The sequence below is a fragment of the Sebastes umbrosus genome, chromosome 5, assembly GCF_015220745.1.
Source record: "Sebastes umbrosus isolate fSebUmb1 chromosome 5, fSebUmb1.pri, whole genome shotgun sequence".
Lineage (NCBI taxonomy): Eukaryota > Metazoa > Chordata > Actinopteri > Perciformes > Sebastidae > Sebastes > Sebastes umbrosus.
Genome location: NC_051273.1, coordinates 26779586 through 26797350, shown reverse-complemented (window position 1 = coordinate 26797350; position 17765 = coordinate 26779586). Strand labels below are relative to the sequence as shown.

At 38.2% G+C, this 17765-nt stretch overlaps 1 protein-coding gene across 6 annotated transcripts; it reads left to right on the top strand.

Annotated features, from left to right (window-relative positions):
* The first annotated feature begins 222 nt into the window (after positions 1-222).
* Positions 223-13843, top strand: eef1db (eukaryotic translation elongation factor 1 delta b (guanine nucleotide exchange protein)). Of its 6 annotated transcripts, XM_037770515.1 has the most exons (12): positions 223-383; positions 2696-2705; positions 2852-2910; positions 5441-6723; positions 7232-7349; positions 8412-8483; positions 10219-10281; positions 10635-10716; positions 12461-12573; positions 12690-12896; positions 13257-13451; positions 13711-13843. In XM_037770515.1, exons 4-12 carry the CDS (start codon positions 5441-5443, stop codon positions 13747-13749), a joined length of 2172 nt encoding a protein of 723 aa, XP_037626443.1. In that variant the 5' UTR covers positions 223-383; positions 2696-2705; positions 2852-2910; the 3' UTR covers positions 13750-13843. The 6 variants fall into 6 exon arrangements, with proteins under 6 accessions (XP_037626443.1, XP_037626445.1, XP_037626446.1 ...); XM_037770517.1 differs by lacking the exon at positions 10219-10281; XM_037770516.1 differs by lacking the exon at positions 2696-2705 and having other exon boundaries at positions 254-383.
* Positions 13844-17765: the final 3922 nt, after the last annotated feature.

Sequence of the window (17765 nt, the reverse complement as noted above, 5' to 3'; positions counted from 1 at the left end):
ACATGACGTGTCATAAACAGTTAAGACTTGCCACACTAGGACAAAGGTTGAAATAAAGAAAGTGATCCTTTAAACTCAATTTAAATCCTATTTTTGCCTAAATTATGTAAAATAATCCACTGTAGTAATAATAATAATTATAGTTAATAATAATCTGAGTGTCAACAATACATGAGATTTAACATCAGGATACATTAATGATTCATAACTCCCCCCCTCCCCCATCCTCTAAGGTCACACAATCACCGCTTCTTGCTTCCTCCTCCTCTTCCTCCTCCTCTTCCTCCTCCTCCTCCTCCTCCTCCTCTTCCTCCTCTGGCTGGAGAAACACGCGTTTTGTCCACCGGCCTGCTCTCACACCGACAAGACAACGAAACAAAGCAGTAAGTATCGTTGACGCTGACTGACAGCGGGGGTTTCAGTCAGGGGAATAACGTTGTGAATGAATGAATATTCAGCTGTTCACAGGCAGCAGGCAGTCTGCGCGTGTTAGCCGAGGCGAGCTCCCTGCTAGCACACGGCTAACCGTGGTGCTAACGCTGCACGCCGGCTTCAGTGGCCGCTGTTCTACATTGACATCATATATAAGAGTCTTACTGACAAACTCATGCTTTAGTGTCACATATTAAAGCATTGTTGATGGTTCCCACCTAAGGACAGTGAAGCACCCGAGCTATCTACCAGATGAGAGCTAATGTTGAGGTTAGCAGGTTAGCAGGGCACACCTTCTGATGCTGACAGCTCTGTTGCTCTGTGGAGGCTTTGATCTGCCTTCATTGTTCAACATCCTGCACGACAGGCTTTTCTTCATGACATGTACACATTACCAAGCTTGAAGTTGAAGTGTTTTCAGGGGTGTAATGTCTTTTAAAGAGGACCTGTTTCCTCAATGAATCTAAGCTGTTATTTTCAGATTTGATGATTTCTTAGTGCTGTTGAGGCTGTGTGTGTGGGTATTGTGTTTAAACTCTGAAATACAGAATGATTAAGGGGTATGATGGTAAGTTAAGCATTTTCCTTGCTAAGTGTCATTGAGCACATCACTGTATTTCACTGTTCTCTACTTGTGTTGTGCTGCATCTGAGAGGTTATTTGAGGTGACTTCAACCTAATCATGACATCATGGGGATGTGATCTGATGTGCACAATGAAACAAGTGAACATTTAAAGGTCCCATATTATAAAAAAAAGTGAGATTTTCATGTTTTTTTTTTATTATAAAGTAAGCTTAAGTCCTATATAAATACTGTGAAAGTATCAAAACGCTCAATCCACAGGGAAATACACACAGCCCGTATTCAGAAACTCTGCATTTGAAACAAGCTGTCAGGATTTCTGCCCATTCGTGATGTCACAAATATACAATATTTAGACCCTTGACACAATTTAAAACATAAACAGTCTAAATGTGTCCCAGTTTATTCCTGGTTGCAGTGTATGTGAATGTCATGAGCTGACAGGAAGTACACATGGACCCAAGCTGTTGCCGAGCAACGCAATTCTGTTGCAATTCTGTCAAAATGCACTAAAACGGAGCGTTTCAGACAGAGGGTAAATACAGGCATATTCAGGCTGACAGTATGAGGAAAATAAAGTTTTTTTTAACATTACAGCATGTAAACATGATCTAGTAGAAACACAAAATAAAAGTATGAACCTGACAATGAGCATAATATGGGACCTTTAAAGGGTGAAGCTCAGGCTATGAATATTTTTATTTATTTGTTATCATCAACCCCATTTAAAGACCAAAACTAACACTGAATTGACCCTATCTAAAAGTATTGTCTGTGTATCCAAAGCCTGATATATATCGTATCTGTGCCGCAGAGCTCCATTGTTGTCCGTAAACTATTAAAAACATCAATGAGCCACATCGTTGCACTGGGGGACATGTTCCTTCAGATTAACACGGGCACTGTAGTTTATTTTGAGTCAATCTCACATACACCGTGCTGCTGCCAGAAATACTCACTAGAGCACCAAGTGATGCTTAAAATAGCCCACTGTTTGAGTGACGTTTGCTAAAAACTACATTGAGCAGCTATTATAGGAAATTTAATATTAAAATGAGAGTATGTATTCGTGAACCCTTTTTTAAGATCTCAGTATGAACAAATAGATTTAGAGCAGAGTGCCACAGATGCTGAAGAGAAGTCAGAAAGTATTAAGAGATGCAACCATCGCATTGTTGGTTTTGATGTTTTTAAGGGATTTGTTGAGAACAAGATAAATATGGAAATATCTCCAGCCTTACCCTTTAAATAAATGGCTGTGTCATTAGAGCTGCATCTAAGGGGTGCATCCTAAAAGCTAACATTTTAGACAACACAAAAATGATCAAATGTGGCTGAACAATCCAGCACATAGGGCAGTTTTCTAAGTTGTAACATCATCACTAATGTGATTAATTGGATTGAAGGGTTTTGATGTGACTGCTCTTTTTTTGATGAAAGTGAGGAAAATGAACTGTCCCTAGTGCTTTCCATTTAAAGAGAGGGGGAAAGCTTTGGGATGCATCCAAATTGTTGCTTGAAGTTCTTGCTTAATATCCGACTCTTTGATTTTAACAAATAATAGTGCAAGTAAGACTAAAGGGGTAACCTTGTGAAATCTGTAAGACTGCAGAGTTTCATGGTATTTATTTAGAGAAATCTTTTAACACGTAGCTTCTTTCCTCTCATCTTGCATTCAGAATTTGACAAGTGAGTATCCCTGATAACATTGACATTTACATGGTTTTGAGTTTGGTTGTATCCATAGTTAGACCCTTTGTACCAGTTCCATTGTTTCACAAGGTGGTGATTGTTAAATTTCTTTTTCAATGGCTTGCGGTTAACTGGATGAAAAGAACGTGTTGAGCATTTGACTTTGAATACTAGTTTAAGCTCAACACCTTTACCCAGGAAGGTGAGTTAAGAGCTTGAATATGATTTTCTAATAGACATTAAGCAGGAAATGCCTTCCCAAAACCCAAATCCATTTCAGTGGTCTATTAGTGTTCATCAATATTAATATTTCTAACATCTACATGTTTTCATGAAACATTAAGGGAGTGCATTTCCTGTATTGCAACAGAATAATGTAACGTCATAAAAAGGGCATGGCTTGTGCAATGTGTGATTTGTTTGCAGAGCAAAACCTCAATACCTACTGAATTAATTAGTCTGCTTGCATGAACATCTTAGTATTTTTCACAGATCCATCAATGTCAGTGATCTCTTTTTTTTATTTAATATATTGCCTTAGACTTGTACACCCTTTTCTTTTTTTGCATGCTCTCATGTCACTGTGTCAACATTTGTCAAGCCTTGTGCCTTTTTACTAAGAACAATTTACATAAGAGTTATGGGAAAACAGCACTAAAGTCTTGGTTAGACATGCAACATTTGTTATTATGTGTATGTTGAAAAGCCATTTATAATCCTCAGACTGCAGCTGTATGTTGTGAGTACAGATAATGCTGCATGATCTGCATTACTAACTATACAGGGACATCCAATGAATATACATTCGGTAAATGCCTTTGTAGGATGAGCATAATAACGATGCATGGGCTATAGTGTTATAATGGCAATGCAGAAAGCTACTCTATCACTTAAAAGCATATACAATAAGCTGAAAACAAAGAAATTGCATGATGATAAATAAATGTTCACATCTGGCTAAATATAGCTTAACACGGCAGTAGGCAGAATGTTTTTGGCATCATTGGGCAAAATTTCCATAATAACCTTTCAGCATATTGTAATTCAAGTGTTCTGAGAGAAAACTAGACTTCTGCACCTCCTCATGGCTCTGTTTTCAGGCTTTAGAGAATCTAGCCTGTGACGGAAGACTTTGGCCAATCACAGGTCATTTCAGAGAGAGAGAGCGTTCCTATTGGCTGTTCATTCAACAGAGGCAGCTGTAAAATGAGAAAGTGTGCTCCGGCTGGTGGGCGGTGCTTGGTATTTCCTCAACTGATCTCAACATGGCAGCCGGGTCACAAACTTTCTCATTTTACAGCTAAACAGTACACTACAAGATGTTTATGAAAACATTTGAGGTGAGAAATAGGCATTACAGTAACAGAATATTGATTCATATTTGATCAGCGCTGCCCAGTTTGCCCGTTTGATTGGAGTTTGCGAGTGATTGACAGCCGGGTCATAGAAGGCAGGCTCCAGCTCAGCTCTGATTGGTTGTTTTCTTCCGGTCTGTGGAATCTTGCAGATGCCGTTAGGAGCACCGGAGGACACAGAGGCACATGATTTCTTTCAGATTACCTGTCTCAGGCACTTTGATCAGGATATAGTGACCGTTTTATAAAAATAACTTTTTTAGTCATATTTGCTAATATACATAATATATATATAATAATAATCCTCCCTACTGCTGATTTAATTTTTAATAAAAACAAACGCAAAATGACATGAAATACAAGAGGCGCTTTCTTTTTTACTCTGGCGCTTCACTGACTCACTGAGTTTTGTAGCTGCATTTCAAAGCGCTATGCATCCATCCAATTTGAATGTATGATTTGTAAATGTCTTGCCTTTTATTTTATTTTGTTTTGGCTTGGCTGAAGCTTATTGCCGCATTTTGAATCAGGTCAGGGGCGCACCAATCGTTATCAGCTGATATTCGTTCTAAATAATTTGATCGGTGGTTTCTATGATGGCCGATCAGAAGAGCTCATCGGAAGAGCCAATCAGATGATGCATCGATTCTGAATTGAAACGTTTTCTTTACTCTTTTGTCTTTTTTTTTCCGCCTGCGCTTTAATTTGCTCTGAGAGCAACACAGCTACAGAGCTCGCTGCGGTGCATCCTGTCTGAACAGCTCAATAGGTTAACCGAAAGGAAGCTTCGGCGCCCATGTTAAATTAACATAGAACCTATAAACAGACATGCGTAACCAGTAAAAAATGCTCTTGGTGGTTAACTGCTTAACAGTTAACCGTTGACATCCCTAGTAGCAGGAAAAACTGCCACTCGGCATTTAGACTCAAAAGCATGAAAGCCAGTGTTAATTTTCCGTTACTTATATTGTTGAGTTTATAACATGCAAGCTTAGCTGGACACTTTCCAAGCTTTGGTGGGACTTATTCAGCGTGTGCTCTGCATGACTCTATGGATGATACTGACTCTTGACAAATCACAAGTAGATTCCATTCACTAAACATTTTTAGTTCATCTGCATGGGTTTCTTCTAATTTCCTGCATGCTTCTTGGCTTTCTCTGGGACTGATTTGTAGACTCTGTTTTGTGCATACAGCTCTATAACAAAGAAAATGTAATGTCTATAACAAATTAATCAGTGTTTGACACTGATTCATTTGTTGCCATGAGTCTAATAGATCAGTCCCTTTGTGTCTCTAAACCTTCCTGCGTCTCTCTAACTAATCCAAAAGTCTGTACCTGTTATTCTCTTTTATTTCCGCTGCAACGGATCAAAGATGATGTCTAAGAAGATCCCCCAGTGCTCTGCACTGGATCAGTCGGAGCATGATTCGGTGGACCAGTCTGCGAAGGCAGCACTGGGGTGTAGGAACAAGGCTGAATCGGGTCAAAGAAATGGAGAGACGGCGTCATCGTCCCCAGAGAGCGGCAGCTTGAACGGAGATGGAAAGCGCAGTGGGAAAAGCCGCCGCCGCAAGAAACGTTCATCCAATCCCGAGAGTCGCTCCGAGGGGAAGGTTGAAAGTAAGACCAAGCATGAAGAGAAGCCAGACAAAAGGACCAGCCAGCCACCACCTGACCCCCCAGCTGGGCTGATTGGCCTGCAGTCTGAGTGTGCTAATGTGTGGTTTGAGCGCAGCACCTACGAGCGAGCCGAGAGCCTCTACCAGTGCTGGTTGGCGAGCTCCTCCAATGGGACCACCAAGTCAAACCGGTCACCTCCAGCCCCTGGGAAACACTCAAACTCTCCATCCACTCCATCTTCCTCGGGACTGGTGTGCCACCATGGCGACCAGGTGGCGTGCCGCCATGGTGACCAGGTGGCCTGCCACCATGTCGTCCAGGCCGTGTGGGTGAACAAGACCACCTTTGACCAAGCAGAACGCCGCTATGTTGAAGAATCCGTGCAGCCGCCAATTCCAAACTCTCTGGACCTCCCATCCCCACCAAACCGCTCCATTGCACCTAGAACACCTGATGAAGGGTACCAGTCTCTAACCCCGACACCCGCAACTCCTGTCGTCCAACAAGCAGCTGTCACACCAACCAATCGGCAGTCGATTAACGGACTGCCCCGCATCCCGGTGGAGCTGCTTAGAGACGTGTGGCTGGAGAAGCCGCTGTATGACCGCGCCGAAGCGGCCTTCTACCAGAATCTGTACGGTAACAATTCCTCCAAACGGTCCAGCTGCGCCTCCACTTCCAGAAGTAGCGACCACCCTCAAAGCCTTGTAGAAGAGGAGGAAGAAGAAGAAGATGAGGAAGTGGCGGTGGAGGAAAGACGGGTGGTCCCGCACAGTAAAGCAGAAGTCTTCCACGCTCTGCTCCCTATTCAGGAGGAAGAGGAGCCAGCTGAGGTCCCAGAAAAGGAAGAAGCGATAGGGGCCGGAGTCTGCTACTTCAATCACCCAGACAGCGAGCGGGTGTGGCTGGACAAGTGGCGGTATGATGCTGCAGAGAGCCGTTTCCATGGCTACAATAGGAGTGAAGCTGTGGTGGTGAAGAAGGGTCGGAGGCCAGAAGCACCATCAGTTGCCTCCACCGCCCCACTGGGGGACAAGTATGACCAAACCGGGAGAATGGAGTCGCTCCAGATGTTTCTGTTTTATCTTTCATTGTTTTTCTTTATGTATTCATGGGTTTCCCTTTTTATTTTGTTTTTAATACGTGAACGTTTTTTCTTTTTACATCTCGTTTTTTTCATTAATTTTGGTTCGTTCATTCTTTATTCCTTGTGGTCTGTTTGAAACTGTTCTGAATGTTGTTTGTATGAGCCGTTGTTGCGTTTTGCCAACTTAACTTCATTTAAAGTTTCTTTTGTATGGTTGTGTTGGGATGGTCTGTTTGTGGGAAGTGTAGATAAAATAATACAATAAGCCTTTTTTAGTATGAAAAGTTAAATATTTCACAGCTATTAAATCATTGTGAATATTGATCACATATCAGGTGATTTTAAGTATAAATATTATAAGTAGTAGTAATACTTAATAATTTGTTTCTTTTTCCCTGACCTCCTGTGTCCTGTTCATACATCCCTCTCTTGTCCCTCCTTGCTCTCTCCTCTGTAGCACCATGAGTTCAGTGGACTTTCTGGCCCAGGAGAAGATCTGGTTCGACAAACCTCGCTATGACGAGGCAGAGAGACGCTTCTACGAGCGCCCGAACGGCTCCTCACAACCAACACAGGTACCCACGCTGTCTCAGAGGCTCAGCTTATCTTCTGCTTTAAGTTGTCACTCCTCCCATCTGAAGTAGCAAGATCGCTCCAACCAGTTGACCATCATGTCGACATTATTCATGTTGATTCTTCAAGTTCTTTATTGTGTGAATATCTTCTATCACTTGGTATCAAGGTTATAATAGTTTCAAATTTTGAATTAGTTTTAGTTTTGACTTTTCTATTTCATTGTAGTTTTTCAGAGTTTTAGTTTTATATATTTAGTTTTAGATTGATTTTGTTAGGGCCAGCAATAATATCTCAGAAGTATGTAGCTAGCTATATATATATATATATATATATATATATATATATTTATATATATGGTTGCAGAACTGTGTAGGAATCGCCATAATGTTTAATATTCACACTACTTTAGTGAACAAATTCTCCTGGAATGGGAAGTCCGTTCAATTTCTGTGGTTCAATGTCATGAGAGTTGATGGAAATTCATGCTGTATTCTTTTTTCAGGAGGGATATAGCTAAAATAATTAAACTGAAATGAATTTATATTCATTAATATTTTATTTTTATTCTTTTTTTTTAACCAGTCAATATCGTTTAAATTTTGTTATTCTTAAAAGATATAGTTTTTATTTAGTTTCAGTACAAAATATTTGTTCACTAATTTTTGTTTTAGTTTTAGTTCACTATAATAACTCTAGTTGGTATCCGGTCAAATATACTGTGGTATTTGATTTTGTGATTTTGGTATTATTATTTTTTCAAAATAGCTATTATTGTTATTGCTACGCATCTATTTTTAAACACCAAATTTCTGTACATGTCCCAAAATGTTTGTAGGCGCAAAAAGATTTATGTTGAATTTGCCAGATCTGTAGTTGTTTAGACTTTAAATCTTGATGCAGTCTATCCACACTGCACATAGAAAGCCACGTGATAGGTTGATGAGGGAGAGGGCGAATGTACGAGATTTAAACAATAAAGCCACACATTGAGACACATTGCACATTGAATCTTTACAAAGTAAAAGATGAGTCAGCGTTGACTTTCATTCGTTTTCTTTCAGGATGTCGGAGCTAACACCATTCTGCAAGACATTGCTCGGGCCCGGGAGAACATCCAGAAATCTCTAGCAGGAGTGAGTACATGTTTTGTGCTGGACCTGCCTCTTATCTCACAATTCCTACAAGTACTGTACATGTAGCCTGAGCAATCAAGGTCCCACTTGACCTATATAGCGCAGTGCTTCAAAATGTCCAGGATAACAGGACGGGTGTGAAGATGAGGTTTCATGAATGGTTATTACAATCAGATTTGTGTATCTTGTGTTAATTTCTATCACATAGCCGTATGCTAGACACATTGCTGCCCAAGCGTCACACCTCTTATACACATGACTGAGTATCTGTATATTTTAGCTGTGAAAGGATTTAATTTGCCACCACTCCATGTTCACATGTCCAACTTAATTTGGACCTGAACATTACCTTTGGAAACACCTGCTTAGAAAAGAGAAAACGTCCCTGCAGCTGCATAAACGTTTTTCTGCTTGTTACTATTGTATGGCCTGAAAATCAGATCTGATGAAACGTGGTTAAAAAAAAATAACTTGAATGAAAGAATCACCTTTCTAATTGAATAGTGTGCTTTGCTAAGATTATTTTAAGTGAGTTATGTGTTGTCTCCTTAATTGCAGGAACAAAATAGTAACATTTAGGAAGATTATTGTATATTATGCTAATTATGACAATTTCACACAAATGTCTAATAGGATAAAATGATAAAGTGATGACACTTTAGAAAGACATGGATGTAAACTGCAACTTGACTGGTTGGTAGAGGCATATAACCCGTGAGGTGATAATTCTAGTTATCTCTAAAATCACTTCCTTCCTTTTTCAGTTAGTTAGGCCCAATCTCTATGTCCACACTCACAGACTTGGAGGCGTGTTCTTGCAAAGTCCATGAGGGTTTAGGGCTGTCCCACTGTCAAATCACATTTCAACGACATTTCGACTCCTTAATGCACACTTTCCATGAGCTCTTGCCGACTTTTCCTAAGGGAATTACCCACAATTCATAGCTTTGTGATGTTAAACACGAGGCTTCCACGGGAAGCCAGGAGGCGATGGTACATAAAAAAGACACATGAAATCAGGGTAATGAAAGTGTGTATATAACGTAGTTTATTCATCAACCTTTTTTTTTTTATTTTGCTTAATGATGCTGTTTTGACAAAAACAAGTCAAATGGATTATTTGAATTACCTCTCGTCTCATAAGACAAGAAGCTGGAAGACATTCAAATCAAGCAGTAACAAACGTAAAATAAAAACCAACAGTTGTACATTAGGTGTTTTGGCATCGTCAAGGCAACGTGATATATCGCTGCAAAGTGTTGTCCCATTCCTATTTATACCATTTCAAGCCTTTGCAGCCTCTCTCACTCAACCATTTACCAGGTGATGTCAGTCAAGTCCCTGTTCAGGGCTTAAGGCCTCAGGGGGGACATAGAGGGATTGGCACCTTTTATGATTTTGAGCATGTAATTTGTACATGCTTATGATTTGTTTGACATATTTGAGCTTGTTTATTTTAATGATATGTAATTTCGTTGTTGCTGATAGGTCGAAATAATTTGCTTTGCATATAGGTTTAGTTAAAGTTAAAGTAGAAGCTTGGTGGTCAGCTGATGCCATACGAACCTTACTCTGCAGAGACATGGGTGTTATCTTCCATTACCTCCCAGCTCTACAGAGTGTCTTTGGTTGCTTGTTAGCTTTCTGTTTTCCACTCCTCAGTAGCACTCATTCAGCATGTACTTCATTCAGTTCCCTCCCTTTATTCATGCTTAAAATCCCCTCCTTCCTCCAGCTGAAGACTACACTGTGTAACAGAGGGTCTGGCCAACCTTCCCTCAGCCAACAGTCCCAACTTGTAAGTGCCACCAAGCCTTGTGTGTCCCTGGAAGCACCTCTGCTGCCAATCGCGCTGTCAGTGGACCTCGCTGACATGCACGCTCGCTTTAGCTTTTGGATGATATTTTGTGTGGAGTGTTGAAGAACCCCGTCCGAGTAGCTGCTTATAACTCATATTTCTGTCAGGCTCCATCTACAGGTTGTGTATTTCTGCTGAAATGGACACTTGGCTGTGTGTTGCGTGTTCACATAATGGGGTCTGCTTAATAGTCCTGGGTGTGATGAAAGGACTAATATTCTGGTTTGGTCATCAGATGACGCTCTTACTAAACTGTGTTGATTTCTTTCTCTCTTTGTGTCTTTACTGTGCAGAGCAGCAGCGGTGCAGCCGATCAAGGAGAAATAATCTCTCGCATCAAGAGCCTGGAGCTGGAGAACAACAGCCTACACAAAGGTGGGTTTGTTTCTTTAATTAAATATGAATGCATTTTGTTTTCTTTAGAGCCACCATTGGTAACCTATCAAATATAGTGCTCACATGACTGTTTGTGGATTCCAGCTTTTCCAGTTTTCTCTCAATGTTATGATTAACTGGCGTCGGGACCTTGTGATGTTCATTTGTTCTTATTTTGTGACATTGTGTTTACTCAACAATTGTTTCATTGCATAGGTTAGGAAAAGGAAATATTTGTTGCATAATTATTTGGAGTCCAAATCAACCAAACTATGTTTTTACAGTTAATTAATGTTAGGACAGGCAATTTATTTTGGAAGCATTATTATGCCTCCGTGCCGGTGACGGCTGTGACCAGAGGCATTATGTTTTTGGGTTGTCCGTCCATCGGTCCGTACCATTCTCGTTAACGCGATATATCAGGAATGCCTGGAGGGAATTTATATTATTATAACATTTTATAATTATACTACAACATTTTTAAAAACATTTTTATGGCATAATATACTACGACATTTTTTGACATACTATACTACGATTGTTTTTATTGATTTTTTTTTTCCATGACATACTTTACTATGGCTTTTTTTCAGGACGTTTTATATTATATTTTTTATGGCACACTATACTATGACACATGATTTTTTTTTACGACCTTATATATTAAGACTTTTTTATGACATTTTTGTGACAGTTTTCACGGCATACTACTATGACTTTTAGCATGACTTCTCACAACACAATACTATGACTTTTTCTGATATTTTCCGACACACTAATTACTTTATTATTTGTATTTTTATGGCAAATCATACTATGACTTTTTCATGACCTATTAATTGCATACTATACTATGACTTTTTTATGACATTTTTGTCAGATTATACTATGATTTTTTTACAAGATGTTTTTTAATGGCATACTATATTAGGATTTTTTTTATGGCACGCTATACTAAGACTTTTTTATGATATACTATACTATTTCTTTTCCCGATGTACTATAATTAAAAATACGCACTATACTCTGACACTTTTTGTTACATATTATACCATGACTTCAAAAATTACTTATGACATATTATGATGTACTATGACATTTTTTCAGACATTTCTATGGAATAATATATTGACATTTAATATGATATACAACATTCTATGATATTGTTTTTGACATTTTTGATCTCATAATATACTAACAAATTTTGAGATTTTCTTTTTATATTTTTATAGCACTATATAGTATGACATTTTTTATGACACGCTATACTATGATTATATTTTAAAGAAACATTTTATGGCCTACTATACTATGACTTTTTTCATGACATACTAGGCTGCGACCTTTTTTTATTTCATACTATACTATGACTTTTTATAACGTTTTTGCGATGTTATACTATGAATTTTATTTTACAACGTACTATATTGACGTTTTTTTAATAACATCTTCATGGTAAAATATACTTTTTATAATTTTCTATGACACTTTAATTTTTTTTTTTTACATTTTACACATCTTTTTATGACATAATAATGTCCTAGTACAAGGCTAATCAAATAATTAATGGTGTTTCATTGTCTTACCTCTGTTACCCAATGCCGTTGTCTTAGCTTGATTTTCATCTTGAATACATGATGATTTCTATATTGATTTTCCTAAGTGTTCCTTTTTATACACAACACTCTACTACCATGGTGTATTTTGTATGTAAGACTTATGGTGTCTGGTCCTGTTTCTTAAGTGGTGGATGACTTGAGGGCTGCACTTTCCAAACTGGAATGTCGGGTGTCAGTTCTGGAGAAATCTCCTGCGGTTGTGACCCCTGCTACCACTCCTTCAGTGCCCTACACAAATGTGAGTTTATACAGACTGCTTTTATCAAATCAATCCTTCTTGTTCATTTTATTTGACCTCCCGTACATCATATCAGACCCCTGTGTAAAGCATGTGATTATTTTGACTCTGTTCAGGGTACTACCGTCCAGCAGAAGGCCACCGCCCCAGTTAAAGACGAGGAGGAAGAGGACGATGATGATATTGACCTGTTTGGTAGTGATGATGATGATGATGAAGAGGCCGAGAAACTCAAAGAGCAGAGGTTAAAAGAGTACGCAGCGAAGAAAGCCAAGAAGCCCGGCCTCATCGCCAAGTCTTCCATCTTATTGGATGTCAAACCTGTAAGTCTGCGTTCTGACCGGATTTACTCTAAAGTCAATGTCTCCTCAAACTATAGATGAAACCAAGCAAATTACATTTCAGAATCTGCTTTATTGGGCCAAAAATGTGTACACATATAGCCAATTTGACTCAGTTTTAATTTGCTTTTAATGTACTTACACAGTTCCAAGTACAATTTACAGGAAGACAGAAATAAAACATAGACCTAGGTAAAAGAATAGATTCATATATACAATGACCAACAACATACAATGTCTATATATACACAATATCATTTTTTTTTTTTTAAAGCTTGATACTGACAGTGCGCCCCTTTCACCTTGTGTTGTATGACCTCTCCTGCCTTTTTTTTTTTTTAGTGGGACGATGAAACTGACATGGCAAAGCTGGAGGAGTGTGTGCGTTCGGTGCAGGCTGACGGCCTGTTATGGGGGACGTCTAAACTGGTTGCTGTTGGTTATGGCATCAAGAAGCTCCAGATCGCATGTGTGGTGGAGGACGACAAGGTGGGAACAGACCTGTTGGAGGAAGAAATCACCAAGTTTGAAGACTATGTAAGTACTGTGCAATACAGTTATTTGAATGTTTCTGGAAAGGTCACACACACACACACACACAGACCAGTCTCTTGAAGGAAAATAAAACCATTCAACAGTCATTGTGACCAATGAGGTTGATATTTATTGTCCAATTTGCCAAAATCAGAAGGATTTAACATTTTTTTTGAATGATTTAACATTCAGTAACTTGACAAACAGTTTTGCAATAGCCTCTAAACACATTAAAGTGTCTCCTTTTTTATCTCTGTTTCAGATCCAGAGTGTGGACGTAGCAGCTTTCAACAAGATCTGATTCCAGTGTCTCTCTTTCTGTCTATCTTCCTGCCTTGTTTCTCTGCTGATTGTGTCAACGGTTAATAATAATAAAAACAAACTCTTGCACTTAAGCTATGGTCTCATGGTTTAGTATTCTTGTCCTAATTTTTAAAGGACCAGTTACATCAAATGACAAATGCTTACTTCTAGTTTTGGTTTAATTTGTCCTGAATTTTAGACGTCTTCTTACACCTCAATACATTGAACTTTCAGAAAATTCAGCATGTCTTTACAAATAATATTCTTAATAATAGACTTTTTTTCAAAATATGCTGACTTTTTTTTAACATACTATACTATGACTTTTTAAAAAGGTTTTTACATACTATACTAAGATTTTTTTAATGTTTTCAACATACTATACTAAGACTTTTTTAATGTTTTCAACATACTATACTATGACTTTTTTTTTTTTTTTTTTAACATACTATACTATGACTTTTTAATTTTTTTAACATACTATTCTATGACTTTTTCGGCATACTTTATTATCACTTTATTTAATTTTTTTGACATACTATACTATGATTTTTTTTCAACATGCTATACTAGGACTTTTTTTTTTAAATGCAACATAATATACTAAGACTTTTTCGACACACTATACTATGACTTTTTCTTTCAACATACTTTACTATGACTTTTTTAATGTTTTCCACATACTATGACTGTTTTATTTTTTCGACATACTTTACTATGATTTTTTTCAACATGCTATACTATGACTTTTTGGTAATTTCTTACATATACTATGACTTTTTTTCGAAATACACAGTATGTATAGTTGACATACTATACTATGGCTTGTTTTTCAACATACTATACTATGACTCATTTTTTTTTTCAACATACTATATGACTTTTCGACACTACTATGGCTTTTTTAATAATTTTGACATACTCAAATAATGTTAGCACTAATCCTGATTTGTAGTAAATGGAATAAAAAGTGAATTTCTTTTGTTTGTATGTATGCAAAGTTTGGGACTTCAAGCATATTATCCGTTTTTATGGTTGATACTTATAACATATTAAAACAATGTCAGGTTAAGAGCGGGAGCTGTTGCCAAAAAAATCATTAATTATTACTTAGTTTAAAGTTACTGATCCTTGTTTGGAAGTCAAGATGGAAATCTTTCTTGGACTTTACATTTAAACGGTCACCGGACGTCACTGCCGACTTCCAAAACAATATTAAACTCATGTCGCACTGTGCTGCAAACTGTATGGACTAATGTCTCAGTTTATGTGATGAGTTTATGGCCCTTCTTCCATTTACTCACCTGATGGTCTGCCATCACTGTGTCATGTGGTCTACCTGCACGCAGGTGTGAGGAACAGCAAGCATGAAGGATCTGAAAGGAGAGAGGAAAAGAGTTTGAGTTTGACTACCTGCTGCTGGTTAACTACTGGATCACAGCAACAAACAATGACATTATTACAGACCACACTATCGACAGTTTTCATAGAAGCTGTTCTGGAGGAAGATGACGATTCAACTCTGGTGATTTTGGAGACTTTAAAGGTTCTATATATACAGGATTGAGAATTAATATAGCAGCAAACAACTAGGCCTATTTGCAATGTAAAGGTATCGTGGAGTAATACCTGAGCAGAGAAGGAAGTCACACTGGGTGTTGTAACATTTAATCCGAGCTGTCTGTACTTTGTTCAGTAATGGGCCGGCTAGTGTGCGTTTTAGTGCATGTGAGTCTCTCTGTTGTGCCTCACTGGCTAGCTGATGGCCGCCTCTCCATGCAGCCCACTGAATATGTAGTAGCAGTAGTGTTTCCCCTGCTGACCCTTTACATTGTGATGCCGTCACAAATCGCTTTTCTCGGCTCGAGGAAAGTTTTACAAATATAAAAAAACCTCTAAGGATCAAAAGGTTGCCTGTAGCAATAGGAACTTACTGTATGTGCTGCATATGCAACACGGAGCAAAGTTGTTGTTGCACCTAGAGGAATAAATGTTAAAAAAGACGTGTGGAAACTGGTGGAAAAAGGCTATTTTGCACACATGTGCCAACAACAACAGCAATATGTCTCACACATGGTATCATGTCATTTACCTTGTATTTCTTGCGTGTGTTTTCGTGACAAAATGTAGTTTAGAGACCTCATCCATGGGCCTAAACCACGGCGTCGTCTCCATGTTGAGAGCCCTGTGGAGGCAATAGATATGCTCTGAATTCTGCATTGAGCACCTTTAGTGGTGGTGCTTTTAAAACAATAATTAACTTTTGAATTAGAATAAATAATGAAACACACTTACTGATTACTTAGAGTTAATGAATTTCAATCTGGGTCATTAGGTCGCTTTTTTTTATTAAAGATGTAATGAACTCAGTTGCCCACTGGATGGAACTGTTTAGCCGAGTATGACTGACTAGGCTGGGTAGCAACTATAGAGGAAAGTATCCATATGGTTATATCAAACAAATATACACAGCCTACATCTCTCAAACTCTTTCTTTATTTACAATAAAGGATGTGTTGTATAATAAATAGAGGGCAGTGTGTAGTGGGTACTGATAGCCACACACACAGAAAGACTGAACAGCACTTTCTCCACACAATCTTAGAAAAACGGTCAAACCCGAGAATATGGCTGGACCGTGTATGGTCAGTGTGTGAATTTGTCTAAATTGTTACACAAATAGTCAGTGGTCATGTCTATAATGTTTTGTGAACAGTTTTTTCCACTTATGTTTGTTTGAAAGACAACTTATAGTGAAGCAAATGACATTCAATAATAGTAACATTTACTAGTCAGTATATTATACGTTTTATACAAGGTGAAAAGGTATTAGCATGACATACAGTATGCAAAGTTTAAAGTATTTCAGTTTTTTATTAAAGCGGTGTGTAACATTATATACATATGTCGCGAAAGTTTATCAGCATAGAGATATTCCCGCTGTCATCACTAACGTTGTTGCTGCCGTATGGAATCCTAGATGGAGTGTTAATGGAGCAGCTGCATAGCCTGGCACTGATCGATCCGAAATCCAGTCAGAAAACAAGCATTTTAAAAGTTGTTTGCTTGGCGTCTTGCGGACAGACCTGACAGAGCATAAATTCAGACTTTTTTACTAATCAGCATCATTATGTAGTTATTTCGGCACACTTTTGATCAGCTGTTTTGAATGTAATAAATACATTTAGTGAATTTTCAGGGTATAAAATTACTATTTTTTTTAAAGTCTGAAGTCATTAGGCAATGCTTATCACCCCATCCCATCTAACCCATTTAAATGGTCACCCAAAGGTTTTACTTACCTGGGGATCTCGATCAGGAGTGTTATGGACAATAACGTGATAATCAGAACGAGTCTGCAAGTCTGGCAAGCAATAAGAAAGATACAGGGTCTTTCCCTGGCTCCCATACAGGGTAACAATGATTTTTGCTCCAGCTTGTTCAGATGGAGGATTTAACATCTGGAGAGAGAGGGGGGATCTTAACTCTGGGGCATTTATTTGATAAAGGAGTTATGCTTACATTTGAAGAAATCCAATAGAAATATGGTCTCTCTAGAAGTAATTTCTTCATATATTTACAAATTCATAGCTTTATTCAGGATCAAACCACTTACTTCTCTGACTGTCAGACTTCGCAGATAGAACGTTTACTCCTCAGCAGAGGCGAGAAATCAGTTCTTCGTCAGGGGTATAAAAATATATAGTATAGTATGTCGAAAAAAGTCATAGTAATCTACGTCAAAAATAGTAATATAAAAGTCCTAGTATAGTATGTCGAGTATGTTTTAACTTTTTACATTTTACATTTTACAGCTAAACTAGAAGATGTTTCTGACAACATTTGAGGCGAGAAATAGGCATTACAGTGACAGAACATTGATTCATATTTGATCAGCGCTGCCTAGTTTGACCGGAATTTGTGAGTGATTGAGAGCTGCTTCTGTTGAATGAACAGCCAATAGGAACGCTCTCTCTCTGAAATGAGCTGTGATTGGCCAAAGTCTTCTATTAC

Excerpts from the sequence above, each read along its gene's own strand:
- eef1db (XM_037770515.1), top strand. The coding sequence starts at position 5,441 with ATGATGTCTAAGAAGATCCCCCAGTGCTCTGCACTGGATCAGTCGGAG. Across the intron at positions 8,484-10,218 it reads TCCAGAAATCTCTAGCAGGA|CTGAAGACTACACTGTGTAA; the intron begins GTGAGTACATGT and ends TCCTTCCTCCAG. Across the intron at positions 12,574-12,689 it reads CTTCAGTGCCCTACACAAAT|GGTACTACCGTCCAGCAGAA; the intron begins GTGAGTTTATAC and ends GACTCTGTTCAG.